General features: G+C 39.3%; 2 protein-coding genes across 2 annotated transcripts in view; one reads left to right on the top strand and one right to left on the bottom strand.

Moving 5' to 3' along the window:
* Positions 1-4389: 4389 nt before the first annotated feature.
* SMIM15 (small integral membrane protein 15) lies at positions 4390-7148 on the top strand. The gene is made up of 3 exons (XM_048291422.1): positions 4390-4492; positions 4606-4662; positions 5365-7148. Exon 3 carries the CDS (start codon positions 5392-5394, stop codon positions 5614-5616), a length of 225 nt encoding a protein of 74 aa, XP_048147379.1. The 5' UTR covers positions 4390-4492; positions 4606-4662; positions 5365-5391; the 3' UTR covers positions 5617-7148.
* A 730-nt stretch (positions 7149-7878) lies between these two features.
* The window catches only part of NDUFAF2 (NADH:ubiquinone oxidoreductase complex assembly factor 2), a 64056-nt gene continuing 46617 nt past the window's right edge, over positions 7879-25317 (bottom strand). Inside the window, exons 3-4 of the mRNA XM_048291421.1 lie at positions 21543-21583; positions 7879-8234 (exon numbers count right to left, since the gene is read on the bottom strand). Coding sequence (XP_048147378.1) covers positions 7977-8234; positions 21543-21583 — 299 coding nt within the window. The 3' untranslated portion in view covers positions 7879-7976. The remainder of the gene's footprint in view (positions 8235-21542; positions 21584-25317) is intronic.

Raw genomic sequence — 25317 nt, forward strand, 5'->3', positions numbered from 1 at the left:
GGAGGGCCTGTTCAGAGGTACCAATCTTTCTCCAGCTTTTCAACTTTGTTCAAATGTAGGTGAGATTTTTGTGGCGATGGCTAAAATTCTGCAAATCAGCCCAGGCATAATGTCACAGTTGGTATATTATCCTCTGATTCTCATTTCTTATCTGACCTGCTACACTAAACTACCTCTGGGAAAAGCTCTGAGAATTTATAAAGCTGTATTGATAATGATTTTTTTTCTCACCTTCCCTTTAAAATAATCCACAGTTCTAGAAGTCAGTTATTACCTGCATCAGTCGTGACCATAACAGAATGGACTAATGATCCAGGAGAGGAAAAGATGTCAAATAGCTGCTTTATCTATCTTAGATAATTCTTTTTCCTTTTTGAACTGTAATAAGACCTATAGTGGGGACAAATGAAGGCTAGAGTAAGGCATGATACACTTTAGTTCTTCAGTTATTTATTACAAAAGTAGTAAAAACAATGCCATTACATAAATTAATCCACTTAGAGTACAGAAGCATTTGATCATTCTTTAATCAAATATTAAAGAAATGTATGTTCTGTTACCTTCTAAGGATACAAAAGCATGCAGCATGTTAACCTATGGATAATGCACTGTCCCAACATGTCTTGTCCTTGAATATATATAGGAGGAGAATAATTTATAAGGGTTGTTTGAAGTGAATTAAGTACAGCAGCAATATTAATCATGATTTTCACTACTTTTGTCTCAGATACTCAGACCTAACTGTTAGGAATGATAGCCAAACTACAAATATTTGGGGTTGATCATGCAATTTACAGAATAGACTGCAAATCCACTTAAACATGAAACACCAAAGTTCTCAAAGATTTGTAGCAGAAAAAGAATCCTTAATCCCCAGTGCTGCAAAGGAGTTTTGTTGGCTTAAGTACAATTGTAAAAATCAGAATGTTTATTGGCTGGCACATACTGTGAATGTATCATACATGGTCAAAAACCTGCCAATAAAACTTTCACAGCTTAGATATTTAACAGGCTGGAGAAAAAAATAAATAGTCTATTTACTTTATAAAACTCTAAAAAAACCCACCATTGTGTAATGGCACAAGAATTCCACCTAGGTCTTCTAGAAACAGAGATATTCAGCAAGTGGAGTACACCATGCCCAGAACATTAATAAATATACATAAGGTTTACTGAAGAATTCATGCTGTATGTAGAAAAAAATTAGCTTCAAGGAACTAGTTTATCCTCAGACTGTACAAATGATAGAAGGGTAGCTTGAGATTACACTGAGTGAAATATTTAGCAGCTTCCTTATATATTTAGCAGGAAGATTCTGGACTACTGATACATGTCAACACATCTGAGTGAAATGAATACATTTACTCAAAGCTTGTCTTCACCACACACAACCAAACACTTCACAGACCCTTCAGTCACTGTTGTTGTGACCCTTCACACTGTTGGTGTGTTGCTTTCATGGAAGTAACTCTCCCATTTTACATGTCTGTATTACATTCCCAGCATTGTATCTTATTTTATTATTTCTGGATTTTTTGAGTGCTGTTTCCATTTCTCTGCCTACTCACTCTTTATGATCTTTCATCAGTGGATCCTTCCCTGACAGATACAAAATTAATGACTGTCTTAAAATACACTCAGGCACATACATGACTATAAATAAAATAACAGGGTCATTTAAAGGAATTCTAGATTAGATGTAAAAGAAAGTGCAGACTTGCAAAGTAGCAATTCAGTGACAAAACTACAGTTAACATAAACACATGCTTAATGTGGTCTTTTAAAGCACTCTGATGGTATACTAAGGGTTGTGCTGTTTTTTGCAAGTTGTAGTTAATGCTGAAATTTCTCTTCTCTCTTTGACTACCTAAAGTACAACAGCTGATGAATTCAGAAAACCAAAACAAGTATCCTGATCTACCATGGCCTTATGGTTGAATTATTCTGAATTTGGTAACGTGCAAGCCACAAATGAAGCCTCCCCATCTGGTAGCATTCCCATAACCTCTCTTCATTCCGATTAAAGATGCACTGCAACTTTCAGTCATGGTGGTAGTCTGGGCCTGTCTTCTCTACCTAGCCATGTGTTTTCACAGATCTTAAAAGGAGCAAAATTATTGTGTACAAGACTTTTACTACTTTGCCAGTATCACCAGTGAATAGCTTCATAAGCTATTAGGGGGAGAAGGACAGCCGGAAAAGTAATTACATAAGATCTGTTTTATAGGAAAAGTGAATTAAAAATCCCTGCCTTTTATTTCTTCGCTGCCACAATGAATAAGGTACTTTTCCTCTTTAAAACAATAAGGCAGAAAAGACATTGAAAGACAGACAGATGAGACAACTTCTATTATGTGAAAGACTGGAACTGGAAATTAATTTTGCAGTGGTTATATTAAAAAGCTTGCATATAGCTGCTAAGTCAGTGCTTATTTTGGAAGATGTATCTGAATTTTTCATTCAAGCATCAGAAATGTAACTGTGTCCCCTCTTGCCGAGTACGCAATTTTACCAGAAATAGGATATACTTACGTAATGGCCCACCTACTTTTAACTTAGCTACACAGCACACAAAAACTTCTTATTGCGATACTATTACATACAACATCTCAGAAACAGTATCTAAGATCCAGTAAATTGAAGTTGTTATATTTTGCTAAGATTTACAAACTACAGATCAAATGGGGACCCATAACTTCTCTAGAGTTTTAATGCTCACATAAATGGCTGAGTAACACAAGTACAGAGATATATGTACAGATAGCTACCAAAGATCTTGGAGTCTTTGGGGGTCCTGGACTGGAAGCTAGCCAACATCATCACAATTTACAAAAAGGGCATGAGGGAAGATCCAGGAAGACCTGTTGGTCTAAACTCAGTACCTGGAAAAATTATGGAGATCACACTGGCTGCAGTTGAAAGACTTAAAGACACTTAAAGAACAATGCAATCATCAGGCAGAGTCAACACAGTTTCACAAAAGGAAAGCCCTGTTTAACTCATTTGATACCCTTCTATGGCAAGGTCACCTGCCTCGTGGGTGAAGGAAGGAGGTGGATGTAGTTTTCCTGGATTTAGGAAGGATTAAGGATTCTTAATGGATTAATCTTGGATTAAGGCTTCTGATACTGCCTCTCACAGCATCCTTCTGGACTTCTGCCCAGCTGTGGGATGAGCAGGTTCACGGTGTGCTGGGTGAAGACCTGGCTGAAGGGCAGAGCTCAGAGGGGTGCAGTGACTGGGGCTGCATCTGGCTGGTGACCAGCCACCAGCGGTGTTCCTCAGGGTGCAGTTCTTAACAACATGCTGTATCCTTGGCCAGCCCTGAAGTGGTCAGGCAGTTGTACCAGATAATGCTTGTAGGTGCGTTTCAAAAGAAGTATCGTATTGTATCGTATCCTGTCCTGTCCTATCCTATCCTATCCTATCCTCAAAAGATATTACAACAGACTGAACACGACACACACTTTTTGAATAAAAATGCACAAATAATGCAATTTTCCACATAGCAAAAAATTGCATTCGATATACAAGCAATTTAGATTATTAGTCAGGTGTCCTGTCAATAACTCTCTAATAAAATATATTTTTCGTTGCCTGTTTTCCGTCCTTGAAATAACATAAATATTCACATAAAGAAAAGGTATATGAAAGCAGAATGCTGTGGTGGCATTTGTTGGTATAGTACAGAGAACTGATCCTGAATTGATCAATACAATTTGAGTGATTGCAAGATCCTCTCATGTATTAAGCTAACATCCTAATCTACCCTTTGCACTGGAAACATAATGAAGCTGTTATTCACATCTGTGTGTCTGTGCAAAGGGAGAAGGGAAGGCTTGGTGCAACAGATGACATTTTTTGATTGATTTTTCAGTATGAGCATATTAAAGGCTCAGAATAAACCGAGATCAGCTAACTATTTTTGCTGACGTCAGGCCAGTGGGGAGCAGTGCAACAGACAGCGGCTCCTGTACGGCCACGTAGCCCCGGGAACAGCCACGGTGTGCCCACCCGAGCGGGTCAGTAGTCTCCAAAGGACCAGGACATACAGGTGGCATCTTGCCGAAGTAGTGGCAAGGTACCCGCGGTCTCATCCTGATCGTTCCTCACACCCGAGCGGCCCCAAAAGGGGCGAGCGCACGGAGACACCACGGGGCTCCCAGCTCTGGTGCGAGCGGCATTCCAGCTTCCACAGGGTATTCCACGTCGTGAACTGCGCATCCGGGTACCTCGGAAACGCCTTCTTCCCGGCTTACAGCTTTTTTCTTAATGGACTGACGAGCTCCTCCGCTCCTCGTCGTGGAAGCGCCCGCCCCGCGGAGGCTCCGGGCGGGGCTCGGGCAGAGGCAGCTGCGGCCGGGGCGCGGCCGGGCCGCTCCAGCCCCCGCGGCGGGCGGGCTCTGCTCCCCGCTCCCGCCCGGCCGGGCTGGGCGGGGCAGGCGCCTCCTTCCTGTTTCCGCTCGGAATCCCGGAGCCCTCCAGGGCCGCGGTACCGCGGGGCAGCGGCGGGCGGGGGGCGGCCCCGGGAGCGCGGCTCGGGCGGGGGGCGCCGGCGGCGGGGGGCATCGCCGTCCCCTCACGGCCCGTGTGTTCTCTCCGCAGGCAGCTCGGCTCGCCCTTCCGCCGCTCGGCAGGCCCGGAGGGTGCCCGGGGCCGCAGGTGAGGCGGTGCCGGCCGGGGCGGGGCGGGAGGCACGGAGGGAGGCGGTCGGGCCGTTCGCCACGGAGGCGCTGCGATGGGCTGGGCTGCCCGACTGCCGCCAGTTCAGTACCCACAGCACTGCCGGGGCTCCCTCGCCTCCTCTGTAGTGAAACCTACAGAGAGATGAACCAACGAGACTGCTTCTCCTTCACTTCCAGAGAACCGCAAACCGCACTTTTTTTCCATTTAGAGTGTATTCTTGGCAGCATTTGCAGCTCTGTTGGATTAAATGCCTAATTATTCTATAAGCACTGAACTTTAACGTAGGGTCAATGCTTTGTATTATACTTTCACATACTATGCACTGCTTTTAATTTCCAGCAAAAATGGTCTTGTCCTTTGATAGTGAACAATGACAACTTATATTAAAATCAGAGAATCGTTAGGGTTGGAAGGGACCTCTGGGGATCATCCAGTCCAACCGAACTGCCAAGGCAGGGTCACCTAGAGCAGGTGACACAGGAACCTGTCGAAGTGGGCTTTGAATATCTCCAGAGGGAGAATCCATGACCTCCCTGAGCAACCTGTTCCAGTGCTCAGCCACCCTCAATATAAAGAAGTTCTTCCTCACGTGAAGGTGTAATTTCTTGTGTTTGGTTCTTGTGTATGTGTGCTTTATTTTTCTGAGTACTCAGAAATTTTTTTTTTATTATTCCATAGGGTTTTCCCAATAGCAAAACAGAAAAGATGTTCGATATTAAGGCTTGGGCTGAGTACATCGTGGAGTGGGCTGCCAAGGACCCCTATGGCTTTCTCACAACTGTGATCTTGGCCCTCACGCCGCTGTTTGTAATTAGTGCAGCGCTGTCATGGAAGCTTGCAAAAATGATTGAGGCCAGGGAACGAGAGCAAAAGAAGAAACAGAAACGCCAGGAGAACATTGCAAAAGCCAAACGAACAAAGAAGGATTAAATGGGCAAAAATGGCCTTCCTTGTGCAAATAATCCACTTTTTAAATGAAATACTTCTACATTTTGTGTTGTAACTGTCCTTTGATACTTGATCCTGTTATTTCTTGAAGTATGAAATTTAATACTTCCAGTGTATTTTTTTTCCTGCTGATTTGTGTTAAAATTTGCCCAAGTGACACTTGTTAGAGTCACTATATTTACTACTTGTATTCTAGTGGAGATTGCTTTTCTAAATTCGCATGTTAAATTAAAAAATTAACCTGTTGGGTGGCTCTGGAGGTAGATTTTTTTTTTTTTCTCTTAGCCAAGCTATGACTTAACAAGTGTCTTAAAATTGTCAAATGTAGGGGAAAATGTGAATAAACTGGATTACAGAAATGTAAGTTTTGGCATACCTTGAGAAGAGCTGTAGAGACAAGCTAGCTGTAGCATTAGATAGCAGACATGACTGATTTTTTTTAAGGTCACTGCATATGGCTATGTGCGCCCATAGTGGCTGCTGCAGTGTCTTTGATGGTGGTACTTGTCTGCAGAAATAATGTACCTGAGCTTTTCCTGTTTCCTGAACTACCAGCCATCAACAGCCTTTAACTTCAGCCCAGGTTCTAGGAAACGGATTGCTTGTTCTTATTAGCTTCATTTCTCTTAAGGCACTCACGTTCTATAAAATGCAGTACTATGTTGTTTGGTCTTCCCTAACAATCACCTGAACACTCCACCTGTAACAGATTTGTTTTTACCTTCATAAAGTCTTTATGCCTCAAAGAATAGCATAAATGGAGTGAGACCAAAGACCCAGGTGGCCTAGTGTTTTTCCCCAGAGACCTACAGCAGATGGCTGTGCAAGGATGATGCACAAGCTGGTGACAGTAGTTCTGCTTGCTAACCTTCTGGCTACCTTTAAGACTGGAGTTTAGGTGGGATTTTTGTTGTTACGGCCCTTGAAACTTGGCTGCCTTACAGGTTGCAAGATGCTGAAATAGTTAAAGAAGTCAGGTTTGTGTTGCAAATGCATCAAAATTATTTAACCTTATTTCCAATTCATCTCTTCTTAACAGAACGGATTAATTTTTCAAAGCCTAATTTCTAATAATAGTCTGTGGTGGCCGAGCTCGTAGCAGTCATTAAAATTTTACATTTTGCGTATTTCTGAACAGCAGCACGGAGTTGTGCATTCTAGCAGCTACTCTTTGATCAGGTTTAAAAATAAAACCTTAATACCATTGTTCAAATGAAGAGAGACCTATAGAGCTGGCTGACACCAAGGGGGATCAGAAGTGGGGAGTCTAACTGAAATTACTTTAAGTAAATGTGAAGTTGATCCCATTTCAATTTTGTTGGTGAAAGCTAGCATTATTAGAATACGACATTTGGGCATTTTATAAGTATGTGAGATTAAGTCTCCATGTTTTGTATGAAGTGTTGTCAAATATGTATGTGTTCCACCTTTGATACCTACATAGCTTGAAACACAGGGAGGAGAACTGATGAGGGATACACTCCGTAAATAAATTTGATACTTTTTGAAAAAAATTGTGTGGTCTCTATTTTTATTTGAAGTTCTCAAATATCATCTCTAAGGAAATAATCTGCACATTTCATGTATCTAAACTATGGCCAAAATGATCTAATCATCTAGGGAAGTCCATGGATACACCAGGAATAAAACTAATTTTTTTTTTAATATTCCTGACAGTCCCTTGTCCCACACCTAGTGTTATTTTCCAGGAGCTTTATCAAATATTCTAGCTTCTATTATAACAGTTTTATGTTGTTTAACTGATTTTACCCTGTGTAGATTGCTGTCTGCACATCAAACATTACTGAAATATGTTGACTGGTTTTTAAGTTACAAGAACATCTCTACAGTGAGTACAGTGCGTAATCAGTGCAGTGTCATAGTGATTCCTGTTAATGAAATCAACTTTTCTGTCTGCTTGCCAATGGAAAGCACACTGGCACTGCCAAGGGATTTATTTTTAAGAGACATCTTGGCCAAGGTTTGGGAGAATGTAAGTGTACTAACTACTATTTTTACATCAAGAACAGTTTTTAAACTAAATTATTATTCAAAGAAAAAGCCAATTTAGACTTTAAGAAAATTTAGATAGTCTTTTAACTGTGAATTCAAGAGTAACCTGATGAACAGCAACTGTCAAAACCAAACTTAGTTACACATCCTGTTTTTCACTAAACCGAAACATTTTACAATACTTTGTCATGATTCAGCCTATTCGAATAATTCTGCAAAAAAACCCGCAACTGCTTTAATACTACTTTATTGCACTTTTGTATATAACAGCTGTGTATGTTCTCTGTTAAAATATTTATCCATTAGCAGTATTCTGTCCATTAAATTGCTTATTTATTTTGACTACTACCAGTGCCTGGTGGCATCCAGGCCCCTGGCTGGAAGGTATTAGCAGTGCTTGTGGGGTCTTGTGAGGGCTCCTTCTTTCCATAGTAAGGGGCAGATGCGTGGCCTTTGACCTGAGTATGACTTGGTTCAGCAACAAGTCCTTCCTCATATTCCTTGGCCTGAAGCAGCTTATCCTTTTCAGATACATCCTTGACTTTCTGTTTCATTTCTTCTCTATAATTTTCATTGCTAAGAATCTCCTAAGAACACAGTAGAAAGATAATTAGGTAAGTCAGAAGCAAATGCAATACAGTGTTGCAATAAAACATTTTAAGCAGTCATTGCTTTTCTTAATTTTATAAACTGCGTTTTCAGGTATTTAAGTAAAATAAAATGTGGCAAAATTAATTGGTTTCCCACAACTGCAAATTCAACCCTATTTTAGAATGTTCTTAATGTCTGGATCATCTTGTTGAAGCAAAACTGCATTGTAGTGTCCACTTCGCTATTCTGTTGGAGCAAAAAGAAGAAATTAAGAAATTAAATACAGTCATCAATAAATGTGAAAATACATTGAAAATAATAATACTTTTTGCATTGTTTCCTATATAGGAGTTGGTACTTACAGGTATTTATCATTTGCATCTCTTAATGTAATTCACTATGCCTGTGGTGTTAGGTATCTGTGCCTCGGGGTACAGATGAGAAACAGATGTGCAACCTTTGGGATCTTACTAGTGCAAGATTAAAAAATAAATAATTAAAATCATAAAATCACAGATTGGTCAGGTTGGAAGATAGTGCAGTGGGTCATTTGGTCCAACCTCATTCAACCTCCATGCTCCAGCAGGGTCATCCCAGAGCCCAGGGCACAGGACTGTGTCCAGATGGTGCTTGATTATTTCCAGTAAGGAAGACTCTTCAGCCTCTCTGGTCAATCTGTTACAGTGCTTGGTCAACCCCACAGTAAAGAAGTTCCTCCTCATGTTCAGGTGGAACTCCTGTGCATCAGTTTCTGCCCATTGCCTCTTGTCCTGTTGCTTGGCACCACCGAGCAGAGCTTTGCTCCATCCTCTTGGTACCCTCCCGTCAGATACTGATAGATGTTGATCAGGTCCCCTCTCAGTCATCTCTTCTCCCCTTTTCCTCAGTCCCCTCAGCCTTTCCTTGCAGGAGAGACACTCCAGCTGCTAATCAACTTCGTTGCCCTCTGCTGGACCTGCTCCAGGAGCTCCATGTCTGTCTTGTCTTGAGGAGCCCAGAACCAGGTGAGGTTCTCACCATGGCTGAGTACAGGCACAGGATCACCTCCCTCCACCTGCTGGCAATGGTCTTCCTAGTGCCCTCCAGGATCCCACTGGCCTCCTTGGCCACCAGACACTCTGCAGGTTCATGGACAGCTTGTTGTCCACCAGGACCCCCAGGTCCCTCTCTGCAGAGCTGCCCCCCAGCAGGTCAGCCCCAGCCTGTGCTGGTGCCTGGGGTTGTTCTTCCCCAGGTGGAGGGCCTGGCATTTGCCTTTGCTGAATTTCAGATGGTTCTTCTCTGCCCATCTCTCCAACCTGTTGAGGTCCTTCTGAAGGGCTGCACAGCACTCTGGGGTATCAGCCACTCCTCCCGGGTTTGTGTCAGCAGCAAACTTGCTGAGGAGGCATTTGTCCCTTCATCCAAGTCACTGGTGATAAGTTAAACAATACTGGGCCCAGTACTGAACCTTGGGGGGCACCACCAGTGACAGACCTTCAACTGAATCCTGTGCTACTGATTACAATCCTTTGGGTTCTGCCATTCAGCCAGTTCTCAATCCACCTCACTGTCCACTCATCCAGTCCACACCCCTTGAGTTTTCCTACAAGGATGTTGTGAGAGACAGTGTCAAAAGCCTTGCTGATGTTGAGGTTCCACTGCTCTCCCCTCCTCCATCCAGGGAGTTGTTCCATCATAAAAGTCATTCAGGTTGGTCAAGCTTGATTTATCTGCAGTGAATCCATGCTGACTATTCCTGATCACCTTCCAGTCATCCATGTAGATAGATAGAGATGGCCTCCAGAATGAAGAAAAAGGCTGAATTATTTTCTCCAGATTACAAGTATATGGGAAGAGTTAAGGAGAAACTATGTTAGTACCCTTTTCCATGAGCAGAAGACCATGACATTATTTTAGGAATTTAGGTGTTAAAATACATGTGATACCACCAAGAGTTGAAATAGCAATTATCAATACCTAAGAATGCTTTAAAAGACAGTATTTAAAGTATTTAAAGAAAACCTTATACAGTGGGTTGACCATGGCTGGATGCCAGATGTCCACCAAAGCTTGTCACTCCCCTCCACAGCTGGACAGGGGAGAGAAAATATAATGAAGAGTTCACGAGGTAAGGACTATGAGAAATCACACACCAAAATACTGTAACAGGCAAAACAGACTCGATACTGTCACAGGATGATGAGAAGTAAAATAAGATCTTAAAATCACCTTCCCCCTACTCCTCCCTCCTTCCCAGCTCTGTCTCCTTCCCCTAGCAAGCACAGGGAGACAGGGAATGGGGGTTATGGTCAGTTGTCACGTGTTCTTGGTGTTGCTCAGGGAGAGGAGTCCTCCTCCTGTACCACCATGGGATCCTGCCCATGGGAGACAGTTCACCATGAACTTCCATGAGTCCATCTCATGAGCAACAGTCCACCCCAAACAATCCTTCAGGCACAGCCTGCCCCAGTGTGGGTCCCCCACAGGGTCACAAGTCCTACCAGGAAACCTACTCCAGCATGGGCTCCTCTCCATGGGTCTGCAGGTCCCTGCCAGGACCCTGCTCCAGCACAGGCCTCCCACAGGGTCACAGCCTCCTCTCAGGCATCCACCTGCTCCAGCGTGGGTCTCCTCCCTTGTGGATCTCCATGGGCTCAGGGGCACAGCTGCCTTACCATAGTCTGCACCATGGGCTGCAGGGGAACCTCAGCTCTGGTGCCTGAAGCACCTCCTGCCCCTCCTTCTCCCCTGACCTGGCTGTCTGCAGGGCTCTTCCTCTCACATACTGTCACCCTGCTCTTCTCTGAGCACAGTTACAACTCCACAAAACTTTTTTTTAAGTCTTCTTAAATATATCATCAGAGAGGCGTTACCACCATTTCCGATGGGCCCAGCCTTGACCAGAGCCACATACATCCTGGAGCTGGCTGGGACTGTCTCTGCCAGACATGGAGGAAGCTTTTGGCAGCTTCTCACAGAAGCCACCCCTGTAGCTGCCCCACTACCAACACCTGGCCATACAAACCCAATATACCTTATCTTAGAGGTACCATGGAAGATAAGTCCTTTCTTAGTTCTTAGTTGCCTTTGTACTTAAATTCACAGATATGCAGAGCAAAGGCAGAACCCTTCGCACAGGAATATTGAATGGAAATACACAAGTTATACACAAACGACTTTGCAAACTGAAGAGGGGTGAAAATTCTCACATGCTCAAATAGAAATATTGCCAAGCATAACAAGTTCATGTTTTCAACAGTCAGTATAGCAAGACCTCTTTGTGGCATCTCTCAATTCTATCCTTGTTTACCACACGTCTATGTAAATCCACCATGACCTTATTGATTTCAAGTGGATGGTGCTTGTATTAAACCACTACAAAGAAACAAGGTCAAATACCTTTGTGATAACTGAAGACCACATCATTGTCTCTGCTAAAACAACAGGAAATTATTTATTAAACAAACATAATTTCCTTACTGTGAACAGCTGTTATTAATTTAAAATCTCTTCAAGTGATTACTTCAACATGAAGTTATCATAGTCAGGTAAGAGAAGCTGTAACCAAACTCCAGATGCTCCAAGTCCATTTTAAATGTTGATATATAATTGTTCTCTGTTTTCAGACTCAAATAAGGCTCTTAATCAGCTTTCTGTGCACAGAGTATAGCTGCGATATAGTAAAATAAAAAAGTGGATCTTAAAAAAAAAAGAAAAAAGGAAAACATAAGAAATTATCTTTATCAGTCAATGCAGAAAAAAACCCCAAACTGAAGTGACTTACTCAGAATTTTCTATACAATTCATACCAGGACAAAAATTTTTCAACTATGAAGTATCTGTAGACATCCATTTTTGGCAATAAATTCATGCCACTAACACGTACACTGAAATCACTGGGATCCTGTGCTCAAATTAAAGAAAATATGAATTGGAAACATTGGGTCAATTGGCATGTTAGAAAAATTGGGTCAAATAGATTCTCACTTTGAGACTCCACTGCTAACCAATCCTTTACTCTCTGATCTGCTACAAAAAGTAACTGAGGGCTAAAAGTTAGTTTGTTTGTGGTTTTTTTAAGTTCCATTGTCAGGTTCAAAACACTTATCTTCTATCCTCCTCCAAGAAGAATCACAGTATTTTATAAGATGGCTATCTTCACTATAAATTGCCCCCCAGTAAGTTTTCTGCTAAAATATAAGTACGTGAACATGTAATGTGTGCTGACCATTAAGGGAAATACAGAGTCTTTCTATCCAACCCAGAGAACATAGTATCTACCAGACAGCTGCAGTTTTCTAAGGATTAGCTTGTTCTTCCAACACTGTCTTTTTGTACAAATAAATTATATAAGCCCTTTGAACCAGCAGTTCTCAGGAAGTACATGGCATATTAAGAGTATCAGAAAGGTCCTTCAACACTTTTATTAAAAGAGAAATCTCAGAACTGAGGTTATGCTGCAAAACTAAAAAAACAAAAAATGCCTTAAGATATCCAGCCACATTTTCAAACAGTTGAAATCCCTACATGCAGGGGTTCACTTTGAAATGCATCAGGTCCCAGCATACATTACACATGAATAGGATACACATGATATGCCAAAAGCTAGGTCCAATTACATGTTCTACAGTTTATTTTTAGGTGAAAAGTAAACCAAGATATTTTACTCACTGCAGGTTGTCCAGCTTTGGTGATTATTTTAAGTTGTATGAGGTTTTTAACGCTTCTAACATTTGAAGCTGCATGTCTTCCCTCCTCAGGAAGGCAGAGTTTAAGAAAGTGATGTCTAAGGTTTTCTTGAAGAACATTATTATTAAGGAAATACCAAAGCAGCCCTTTGTGGCGTTTGAGGCAGCTGCTTTTCATCCAGAAACTGCTGACTTCTGCATATAATCTGACATCTTAGTATTGGTTAACAGCTGCATGATCAAAGAATGAAAGATGGCCTGCTCATAGTAGCAACACAGCCCAAGACATGTTGCTGTCTTCCAAGGATGTTTCTGCAGAAGTCATCGGGCTGTATTTCCTGCCACTGGCATGAAATTTTCACTTTTGTTGCAAACTATGTATTTTTCAAAGCTCTCCCGTAACTCTGGCAGCTGAGTTGTATCACAAAGTTGCTGCTGCAGCATGGAAATTGTATTCGCCTCCACTCCATACAAGGAGAAAAATTTAGACGAAGGATTCTAGATGCCTACAAGACGACTGGAATACCTGCTTTGTAGGATCAATATTTGGAATGCAGTGTTCTTTTCTTTGTAAAGACTCCCACATTGTAACTTCTTTCCACTTCCTGAATAAACTAGTAGCCTTACAGAATGAATAAAATTAGTTCCTCCTGGAAGGAAAACGTCATGAACACAAAAGAGGGTTATCCAGACTCACTCATTCCTTCAGGTGGGGTCTAGCTCAGTAGTGACCAATCTTGGCTGGACACCTCTTGCTATACTTCTCCACAGGCAAACAATGGCACTGAATGCCTTCTATCCTGCAGCACCTGCTGAACCCCACAGCCTGAGGAACCACTCCTCCCCTACTCTTACTCCCTCACTGTATCCCCCTCGGCCCTCAAGCCAGCCGTCACTAACACCAGCACTTGCCTCCCACAGAGCATTTTCAAACTTCGGAGCACAAAGCTGAGAATGGAGCACTATGGATGCAGGCGGCTAGACATGCAGTACCAATGTACAGTGCCTAAGGGGGATGATTTAAAGGTTATTTTAACAGATTGGCACTTTCCAGAAGGTTTTCTAAAGACACTAGACCTAACCCTTTAATTACATGGGTTTTATTTATTAGTAATTCTGAGAAAAAAATCACATTTCATTTCATATAGGTTTGTATATTGATAAACTAGAAATAAATAGCTTCTTTATGTTGTCTTAGAAACTATTTCAACTTCCCGAGTTATCTTTAAATACATATGTTGAAATACTCATAATTTCACTTGATTTGAATAGGGTTAGCTACTTACTGTTTGATGCCAGAACTGAGAAACAGCTGGACAGATTAATGATCTTTGAACTGTAGACAGTGCATATTCATAGAATACTTGCATTTTGTGTCTAGATTGAATCATGAATGAACTTGAACTTAGAATGCTGCCTGTTAAAAATTCATACCTACAAATTGACAAAAATTTAAAAAATCACAAATGGAATTTAAAAAATAGTTTTAGCATAGTATTAAAAAGGTTGATTGTTGTAAGACAATTTAAAATGTCAGAATCTTTCTTCATTGTCAAATTAACTAAAACTCTGGCAAAATGCTAGACGTTAAGCTGTATCACCATTTTTTAGAATATCACCAAACTAGTTAACTAAACTTCATTTTCCAGTTTGACAAGTTAAATAAGCAAGATGAAATAACTGGCTATTACATCATATTTCAAGAGTAGGAGGCAGAGAGCGGACCTCATCTTTGGGAAGCACTGAATGTTCTGATCCAGGGCAGGTCTTGAAAACTCAGCAACTGAACATGATCTTAGCAGTACCAGCTTGGGAATGAGAAATAATGTGGTAAATGAAAGGCTATCACTGCATGGCAAAAACAGAGGAGCAGTTTGAAATAGAAGGCCTTACCTGGATTAGCTAAAATACTTATTTAAATCAAACACTGACTCAACTGACTGCTAATTTTGTAAAGAACATACACTAAATATCTTTGGTCAATCAACAAACGTTAATCAAATCAATGTAAGATTTGCTTTATGCAGGTTCAGTTTTTGAGCAAATCTCTGATCAGTTGCAATATCTAGTTTCAAATGCAGTACTAATACCACATTACTACCAAGATAAATCAGTTAAATACTAATTCTAACTCACAGTAATTTTTGTTTAAATTAAATCTGCAGGCAAGCAGTGCTAAATACTGTAGTACTACTTATGAACTACAGAATCTCTGGCATGAGCTGACATAGTTTCTAGGGCACCACAGTGTAACACGTGTTTGGCAAGAACACATATCAAGAGGCAAAAGAAAGAGACACTGGACTATAAAGCATATCACAAACACGTGGAGACAGTAGGAGTTTGTGCCTGAATTATTTTTATAATTCTGCAAAGATATTTGTCCAGATCTACACACATATTCAAGATCACCAATGAAACTGTGTAGAAGCAGCAAAAACCACAAACTAGCCTGGCACCACTGCACTCTGCCCTGAATAAAGGGCAATGCATAGCCCTGATCCCCACAAAGTAAACAAGGAACTGTAGCTGTGACTCAGTTTCAGTTTGGTCCTTGCTTTCCCCTTCATCTGCATATGATGTACTCTGTACCAGCCCTTTTCCTGGTACACTTCACTTTGCCCTCCATCCCCACTCAGCTGTGCTGTCAGTGAATTAGGACACAGAGCCAGTGCTCCATGCGTTCCCTCCCACAAGGATAGGAACGGAAGAGCAGCAGCAGCTCTTTGCTCTGCAGCCTTAAAATCTGCATCATGGGCAACCTGGAAGCAATGGGACAAATTGGTGCCCCAATATACCTCTGTGGAGGTTGACAAGCACTTACATTTCAAATCTGAAGAGAAATTTAAAACAAACAGGAGGAAAAAATCTAAAAGATGATGGCTTCTGCAAACGCTTGATTTTTTTTTTTTTAATTGACTTCTATGACTACTCCCTTCTATTTAAGGTCTTTGTATCTAAGTTCTTTATATCGCCAAGTTTTTCTGCCCTTTTGCACTGAATAATAATCCTCTCTGGAATCAAGTGTAATTTACTATGCAAAATGCTATTTAATGCAACCTAAGTTATTTGAATATGGCCCAAATCCTGGTTGTGATTCTGGACAACAACAGTGGGAAATATTTTGCTCAGTGACATGTTTATCCCTCTGCTTTTTAAATATTTTTTCCTCAAACTGTAAATCATACTGTGCAGCTTTTGGTGGCTTCAGGAGTAAACTACTCATGTGCTAAGCCCTAGTCTCTATGTAAGAATGTACAATCTCCCTGTCAGTGTTCTCATTTTACAACTTCTCAACTGAAGCATCTGAAAGCAGACAGAGGCAGAACTGTAACATGCAATCCCAACAATGTCAAACAAAGCATTTTTCTAAACTGCATTCCATTCTCCTGAAAGGAATGTGAATTCTGGGTAAACTAATAACTGAACGTACTTTTGATCATACCATCTCTCAAATAAATAATACTTACGATCAAACAAATGGGGAGAGTAGGTATGCATTGTGCGAACTAAATAGAATTTAATTTCAATTTAATAATTCAGGGGGTGGGAGGAAGAAACCTTATGCTTATTACAACTCACTGAAGTATGTTTTTTCCTCCCTTGACAAGGAGTTTGTCAAAACAGATAATTATGGAAATCCTAGAAATAGTTTGAAAGAATGGAGGCGTCATCACAGAATTTTTTTTAACATTTCACTTTCTATCCAACTGTGCAATTCAGAACCCACTGAAATTTATTACTGTGTAACAAGTACATACTGCACGAGAAAAGCAGTCATTTATTGTGGTTTTCAAACTATTTTCAGATCTTGATGCTAATTAAAGGAACATGCAATTCTACTCTACTTCCCATGAAATATTAATATAACACACACATGCATACAGACCAACAGAGAGGTTTCAGTTCAAACTGAGATTGGTGGCTGTGCAGCCCAGTGTGTGCTACAGAGGAAGCAGTGTCTGTATCAACAGGGAAGTGCTATCTAGTACAAAGATCTGTGTACACAGGCATGTGTTACTATAGGTTCACATCTATCACTTGCAGGATACTACGTTGGTGGGTTCAGAGATAAACCACATTTCTCTCCATACCAGTTTCTCTCAGCATTGCCATAATTGCAAGTTTCCTCATTAGTTTTCTGACACCCCAAGAAAATCTGTAACTCTATTTTTATCTCCATTATACAGACATGGCCTTAAACAGTGCCAAGTATCTCAGATACCTTTGAACCTCAGGACATTGTCAGAAGTAGTGTGTAGCTATAAGATCTGTTATAGGAGAAAATAAGGGTTAGATTTCTAAATACATTCAGATACCTTGTGTTATAGATTGCAGAATTCTTTAAAAGCCTCTACAAATCTGATGCCCTCTGAAACAAGAAAAAAATCAAATATAATTTAGGTACAGAAAGGCCAGAAGAAACAAGGTTTCCTCCCTGTCTTCCATGAGTATCTTTTCTTTCCTTTCCAAACAAGATGTGAAAAATCCAAAATATAAAGATGCCATGTTTAAAGTCAATAGAGAAGTCTGCAGTCAGAAGGAGATAGGAGCATATGCAAGACAGCACATTTACATTTACCTTACAGATTTTTGGAAGAGCCATACAGAAGGTGGACTATGGCTCAAAGAATGGAAGAGAATAGCCTCTTAAAGAAATAATTTGCACAAATGGAGCATCCTTTCTATAAAATAACCGCTGTATCTCAAGACAACTTTTCTTAACAAATTTTGACAACATGAAAGCTTAGCAGGTGAACTAATATGCATGTAAAGTGATAAATTATTAAATCTGCTTCTACAAAATAGCATTTGATTAAAATTATTTTAATATTAGCAGCCTTTAAAACATTTTCATTAATTTAAAACTGTAAGGTCCCTAGACAATGACACACTTCCTATTTGCCAAAACACTTGCTACATACATCTAGTTTTCTATATACACAATAAAGAACTGTATTAATCAACCTAGTTATTCATCACTTGTTAAACTGGTTAAAATACAACTTAGAACTGCTCAGGAATAAAGGTAATGATTTTCCTCAGCCAACCATATATGATCATTCTCAATATACATATAAAGGGGCAGATGACAGGATGCTACAGTACAGCAAAAATATACATATTCAAGCACAGACTCTCATGTTTTATTAAAGAGTATATGTACTATACACATACTGTACACGTGCTCAGACAGGGCGAAGGCATGATCCAGAATTCTCTATCAAGACAGATTCCCTGATTACCATAGGAACAGAGTATGTTTAAGCAGAACATAAGAAACAACTTGATCTGCATTAATTTGTCAGGTTATCACCCTTATCACAACTGAGTTGAGACTTGGCATATTTCCAACTGTAAAAAAATCAAAAGGCAACCAACTGTTAACCAGTATCCCAGAAGATGACTTTAAAACCTTCCAGCACTAACATTCCTTATGTAACTGGCTAGGTTAGAAATAACCAAGGTGATGAGCAGCATTCATGAGCTATGTCTGGCCAGACACAGAAGTCCAAGTGACTTCCTTCAAAAATGAAGAAAAAGGAAAGGGGGCACAAGGAGGAAAGAAACCATTAGGGATGTGGTACAACTAACACTGTACAAGTTGACTTGGAGTATTCTTCCATTAAAAAAAAAAAAAAAAAGAGAGAGGGAAACTAAAGAAAGAGAGAGGTAAAGCAACAACTTCCGAGCAAAAGTGAAAGATTTATAATGGAAACAAGCAAACAAACAAAATAAGATCCATTAGGTGTTTGTGGAAGAATTAATGGCCTGAATACAAAACATGATCAAGTCTCAAGAAAATCATCAACAGATTTAGCTGGTGTCATGACCCAACTACTCTGACCACTGGTGAGGCAGAACAACTCACATTTGTTCTCAGTTAAATGACGAACATGTCCTGATGATTATGAATGACATTTTATTAGCCTACAGTATTTACCAAACCATTGGTTCCCAACACGTCAGCCCAGGTCATCAGTGCGATCAGTGAGATCCAGCTGCTTTGTGAAGCTGTATCTCTCCACTATTTTCAATTAAAAATTCATCATAGACCTCATCATGAAACCTGGTAGCCTGAGCAGCTTGGCAACCTCTATCATCAATAGCCAAGAGCCCAATCAAAGATCAGACAGACAAATATAAAATCCTCAAATGTAAGATTCAAAAAGGGATGCTAGGCTAACAGAAGGGGAACAGAAATTTTAATAAGGTTCAACATATGTCATTTGATATTACAAAGAAAAAAGAAGTGAAGGGCAAAGGACAGGAAAGAAAGGAAAACCATCCAAAAAAGTAGTTTTACAGACTGCAAAGGTAGGAACATAGGCACAGCTCCAGAAACTTATGCTTTAGGAACTTTAGGGTTGTTACAATATGTTGAGAGCAAAGTGTCATTAAAGCAAAAATGCAAAACTTGTGGGCTTTACCTCCTTTTTCAGAAATAGTCTGGTCTCACAAGAAATACATGAAAGAACAAGGAGATTTGTTATACAGGGTTCCAACATGGAATATGCCACAAATACTCCCTTTTTTCATAGCTGTCAAACAGCAGTTTACCGTACCATCTTTACTGTTAAAAGGGGAATATAATATGGAATAGCAGCCAGTAAAGTTTCTGTAGCTAAAACACTAAAGCAAATCAGCCCTACAAATAGGGACCAAACAATATGCTATATGCACTTCACTACTATAACTATATTTGTAATGATATGGTGATGTAAGGGTTTGTGCCAGTTTCAAATCTGGAGAAAAGTAGATCATACATAGTGTCCCACACTATTCTCTGTAATAGAGAGAAAAAAATTAGGCTTCACTATCACATATTAAAAATATGACTGGAGCACTCTTTTCACAATATTAGCACGAATTTTTAACATACATATATTTGAACAACTTTTTCTTACACAGGAAAATACCTATTTAGAGATTACTTGAAAAAAGGTAACTATTTTCAAATTCCTAGGTTATCACTTCTGCTCTGTGATAACATCAATGCACAGCCCTGCAGGTAAAGTACCTTGCTGCTAAATTATTTTTCAGATCTATTACCTCATGAATCTGAAAATATAAGCAGTCCTGTAACTCTGAATGCACCATCAGTCCCAGCAATCTTTCACTCTCCATAAATTGCTTTTTCTGGAAGGGAAAATATTTAGAACACTATTGTTCCACAGTTCTCTCACCTGTGGAGACTTGCTCCCTATTTCAAAAATGAACCAACATCTCTAGTGCCAGAAGGAGCTTTATTGCATCAATTCCAGACCCAAGGCTGCCTGCCTTGGAGCAGGTTTACCTCAGAGCAACTATCACAGCAGCCTCGCTCACAGAAATGATAGAACAAAAACCAAGACACCTCCCATCTTCAGGTATCACATTAATTGGTAATTTCAACAATAAAGCTTGTTTTCATACAGTTGGTATAAGCCAGAAGTAATTATAATGAGGTCAGTCCAAACTTAGATGGAACAACTGTTTCATGACTCTGCGTAAGTAACTAGATTGGGGAGGGAAGGGGAAAAAATAAAAACAAACAAACAAAACAAACAAACAAAACAAACAAACAAAACAAACAAACAAAAAATCCAAACTCACATTTATTACTTCCCTGAATAGCTTTTAGGATAAATTTAACTTGAACTTCTTTCATTCATAGGTGTATTATAGCCCTTACTGTCTCTATAGACTCAGTGGCAAGTGGGAAAGAAGGGCAGAGAGAATTAGTTGAAAGCTGTATGTTGTGTGGGAGCTAGTTTCAATGAGTTAGAGTTTGTCAGCATAAGCTGACAAGCTTCCTGAGGTCATCTCAACACACAGGAAGTCAGGACAACTTTTCACAGGCCAGGATGTTCCAGAAGATCTCAGTGACCAAATGGCTGGAGATGCCAACATATCTTCACTGAACGTGACACAGTTATTTCTGATGCAAGTCAGGTATCTGCCTCTGTGGGTGTCATTTTGAATCTTCTGCAGCAAACAGTGTCTTATCTTCTCTCTCATTCCTAGCTGGTGCTTAAGCAACTTGCAGTAGAAACGCTGGGCAAGTCATGTATGTGTGTGCATGCATCTGCATACACAGATCAGCAGTCAAACTTGTTTGCAAACGCTTTACAAACTCATCAGCATGGAAGACACTGTTGGACATTTCTCTGCTTTCTCTTATGGAAAAAGACATCGTTGTAACTCTCCCACCTCATTAGCACTCTAAAATGTTAGTGCAATTGGTTTTCCTGTTTTGATGAATCCACTGGCAGCTGGGTTTGAAACCTATGTTTTAGTATCAACCACAATGAAAAAAACCTTGCATTAATTAAAAAGTCATAGCAGTAATTTAAGAACTTGTTTAATTGAAGAGACTTTTCAATGGTCATGATCATCTTAAAGAACCTACATATACGATCTTAAAAGAATTCACACAGATAATGACTAATGAATAATGGAGTTTATATTTCCACTTATTTTCCTTTTTTCTAAGTGTTAGATACCTACCCAGTGTGTATTTTCATCAATTAGGCAAGGAACATACTAAATTCTCCCCACAAGTGACAGATTACTGCACAGATGAGTCCACTATAAATGAATTAATGGTAGTTTCATTAAAACAATTGAAAATTTAAAGACATTTCATCTCACCTCAATGGTGGGTGGATCTTCTCTCTTTTTTCTTATCCATGCTGGAAAAAAAAATCAAATTGATTATTTCAAAGATCACAAACAGTATCAAAACTCAAAATTACTATGAATTTGTAAAAGAAAGCAAATATTTATGAAAAAATTATAATAGAATTTGCCACAACCTGGCAAGCCATGTCATTTCCCAGAATGTCAGCACAAGACGTTATTTCCAGTTTCAATACTCAGTCTTTAGAGAAGGAAGAGGTAGGGGATGGTGTCAACTCTGTGTGGAGACCTTGGGCACAGTTTACATATCACCTTGGCTGTCAAAACAGGGCTTAAAAAGAAGGGCTTATGGCACAGGTTTATTGTTGAGTTTGCAATACAGCTTTGAGGTATACCCTAAGAAAATGACAAGTTGACCAATGAAAAGTAAGAACACCCTTAGACCACTATGGAGAAAAAGGATTCTTACAGGCTTCAGGCTTTCTTAAAGCTGAAAACATTTTATGTTACTACCAGGTAGAATTCCTTTACGAGTATGAAAGGTACAGCCCCAGACCTGACTGAGGGATTGCAGAGCCTGGACTGAAGCACATCCTGTGGCTCTGGGGGATTATCCACTTCATGGAGGGGCAAGTACTGTGCCTGGGAGAAGGATCCCTCCATTTCAGTCAATTCATGCTGGAAAAGACAGCAGAGGAATGGAGGAATGAAAGCAGAACAATTGTCCTGTGGCTCAGGTTTTCTGAACAAAATCTGTAGATAGATGCCCACTCCCATCACTAACACTGCTGTTAGCTGGGACTGTTGGGAGGCAGCAATATAGAGACTCCATTGTAGATGCTGACAGGTGTCACTTTGTACCGACGATGAATTAAAGGAGAGAGCTCCAACTATTACATTATTACATTATTTAGAGGAATTACCTGACACCACTTTTTAGAAATACCACTACTGTAGCAGTTTTTCATGCCTTTTCAATTCACACTATTGGTAGGTACTTGTTGGATACTTCAATGACATTTGTCTTTTCTGCTCATATTTTTTAAATTAATTAGTAGCAGAATACAAGTAGCCAGTAATGAACAGAATGACAAACATACGGAAAGCCACTTCCAAGTGCTGAGGACACAGCAAAATGTTATTTCTTATGTTTGCTTTGATAATTAAGATTTTTGTTACTATGCTTGAAAATTAGAGCAAAAATAACATTTTGCTATAACCCACTCAAATTCCTGGCCTCACATGTAGCCGTCTATAAAGTTTCAGAAATGCTTTAAGAAGGAACTCTTCCGAATTTTAGTTTTCTAATACCATCTGTGCTGTATTTTGAGGGGAACCAGGGAATGATTTAGACTAGTCTAAGACACTAAAATCTGCACGGAGTCATAGCATCATCTCACTTCTGAAAATACAATTACATAGAAGGTGAAACACTAACACCATGGCTTCAGCAGCATTATGCAAGTTGTTTTAGGGAGAATAGCTTCCAATTAACATATGAACAAAGGGAGACACAGCTTGGAATTTAGCAAGGATGGGCACTGGTTAATGCTAAAGTTTAATGGTAAAATACCTGTAAAGATATGAAGCAAGGTAATACTTTTGGTTCTTGTCTATCAGATGCCACTTCCTGAAAATATGTACTTTTAAATATCTTTCTCAAACTACTTTTCTTAAAAGCAGTCCCTGTCAGCTCTTCTCAGAGGCCTAACAAAGAATAGATCCAAATTTGCCACTGTGGACAAGTGACAGAACTATGAGCAGTCAACATCACCCTTCCTGTAAGTTTTATATCAGTGGAAAGAAAAACAGCCCCTTAAGGTAATTCAAAATACAACTAAGCAACTTTCTATTAAATCTATAGAATTATAGGATTTATAGAACTACATGTACCTGTAGTACTTACAGGCATTTAAATTTTACAAAGATTTCAAAGTGCAAAATCTGGAAAGATCAGAGACTAAACTGAGACTGCCACTTCTCAGCTGGCAGCCTTGCAGACACTCTGTAAAAAAAACACCAATTTTATTGAAGAAAATCTTACCACATAAGCCTTTCCTCCTGACAGAAGTTACCTATGTCCATACGTAGCAACAGCTTCAGAATACTGAAATACTTAGCAACATCATTCAGAAAAAAGCAAAAAAATAGTAGAGGTTTCAGATATGTATACCAGACACTAAACAGTAAAAGATACAGCTGGAGAAAAAAAAAGGAAAGATAGTACTTCAAAATGTCTCATAGAAATTAAAGCTTTAAACCATCAAAATTTAACACATTACTTTCAACAAAATACCATCTTCTACCTTGCCATGCCTTGCTTCTGACCTATGGAAGGATAATACCACTGTTTTCAATCCCACAACTCTCAGCATGTAAATATTGATTTACTTTTTTTGAAATTGCCAGTATTTTCTTAAAACACCCGCTGCATTTTAAACTTCAGATGACTACAACAACTGATCCCTAAAGAAAAAATTTGAAATACTACAAAAATTAAGCTGCAGTTAAAAAGTATTGCTGAAATATAAACATTACAATAGATTTTCTTTCCAGAGCACCTGTGACTTTTAGCAGTTATTTGACTAATGATTTTCAGATGAATGGAATAACTCTAGTAAAAGATTTTATCATTTAATTATCTAGCTCATTTAACAAGCTGCAATCAAAACAGTGAAGGGTAACACAATAACACATGTCCTGTGAACAGAGGCTGTGAAGTCAGAAGCATTACACAACATATTTTCATTCATTAACTGAACTCACTACCAACACTCAAAAGCAACGAAACAAACCTTAATTTAGGAAGATTTCTCATAGCAAACATTCCATAATAAAATTGTATCTATTTAAATACATAAGTAATACACACAGTTTTAACATTGTGCTCTTTTTCTTTCCAGTTTTAACAACACTCGAATGCATAGTTTTATAAGAGCTATCAACCTTCCTTTTTTTCTAATAAATGTCAGGAGTCCAAATCTTTTTCAGCTTAATGGTACATAAAACTTGTTGGCACAAACAATGATACTATTTTCTGAATTACTACAAGGAAATAATTTTAGTATCTCTAATGAAGTGCCTAAGAAAGTCATTATTTAATGAAAGATTTCTTCACTGCCATGTGGCTGAGGGAGAAATACAGTAAGAAAATGTACTAAAACCTTTTTATATCCATAAGATGAAGTTAGTTAGATTTAACATTATCATATTCCTCTGTGCAAATCCACTTCTTAAATACTCTTCATAAAGCTCAAGATGCAATACAAGATTAAATGCAAAGAAAACATCATCTGAATTCAGTGTATTTTAGCATACTGCAGTTTAGCATCTAATAGTTTTATCAGTCTTTCAAAAGCAGTACATTTTACTAATAATTCACCTGACCACTCCTTAATCTTTGGGTTATCCCAAAGAATGGGAGGACTCATATATTTAAATCTCACCATTTTTCATTTGTTTCTCTTTGAGATAGGGAAATTCTTAAAAGACTTTCAAATCTTTGATTTTTAAGTTATCGATAAAATTTTGAGCACCCAACACACCGTTCAGAAAAGCACCAGCACCTTATAACTCACGTGTAAGAGAAATTCATGGTAGTAAAGGAAGAATGAAGGTGTACAAAAATATAACCAATTTGCTACTGAGTTAGCACTAGCTTTAATAAAATCCAAGTAAATAATTTATTGAAGTTTAGATATTTTGCATTCTCTTTGGAAAATATATCCAAAACAGTTGAGTAAAGAAAAAGCTCTTGCACCTTTCTTTATGATCAGCATTACACCTT

This window comes from Corvus hawaiiensis, chromosome Z (genome assembly GCF_020740725.1).
Source record: "Corvus hawaiiensis isolate bCorHaw1 chromosome Z, bCorHaw1.pri.cur, whole genome shotgun sequence".
In the NCBI taxonomy this organism is placed as follows: domain Eukaryota; kingdom Metazoa; phylum Chordata; class Aves; order Passeriformes; family Corvidae; genus Corvus; species Corvus hawaiiensis.

Coding starts and splice junctions, on each gene's coding strand:
- SMIM15 (XM_048291422.1), top strand. CDS start 5,392: ATGTTCGATATTAAGGCTTGGGCTGAGTACATCGTGGAGTGGGCTGCC.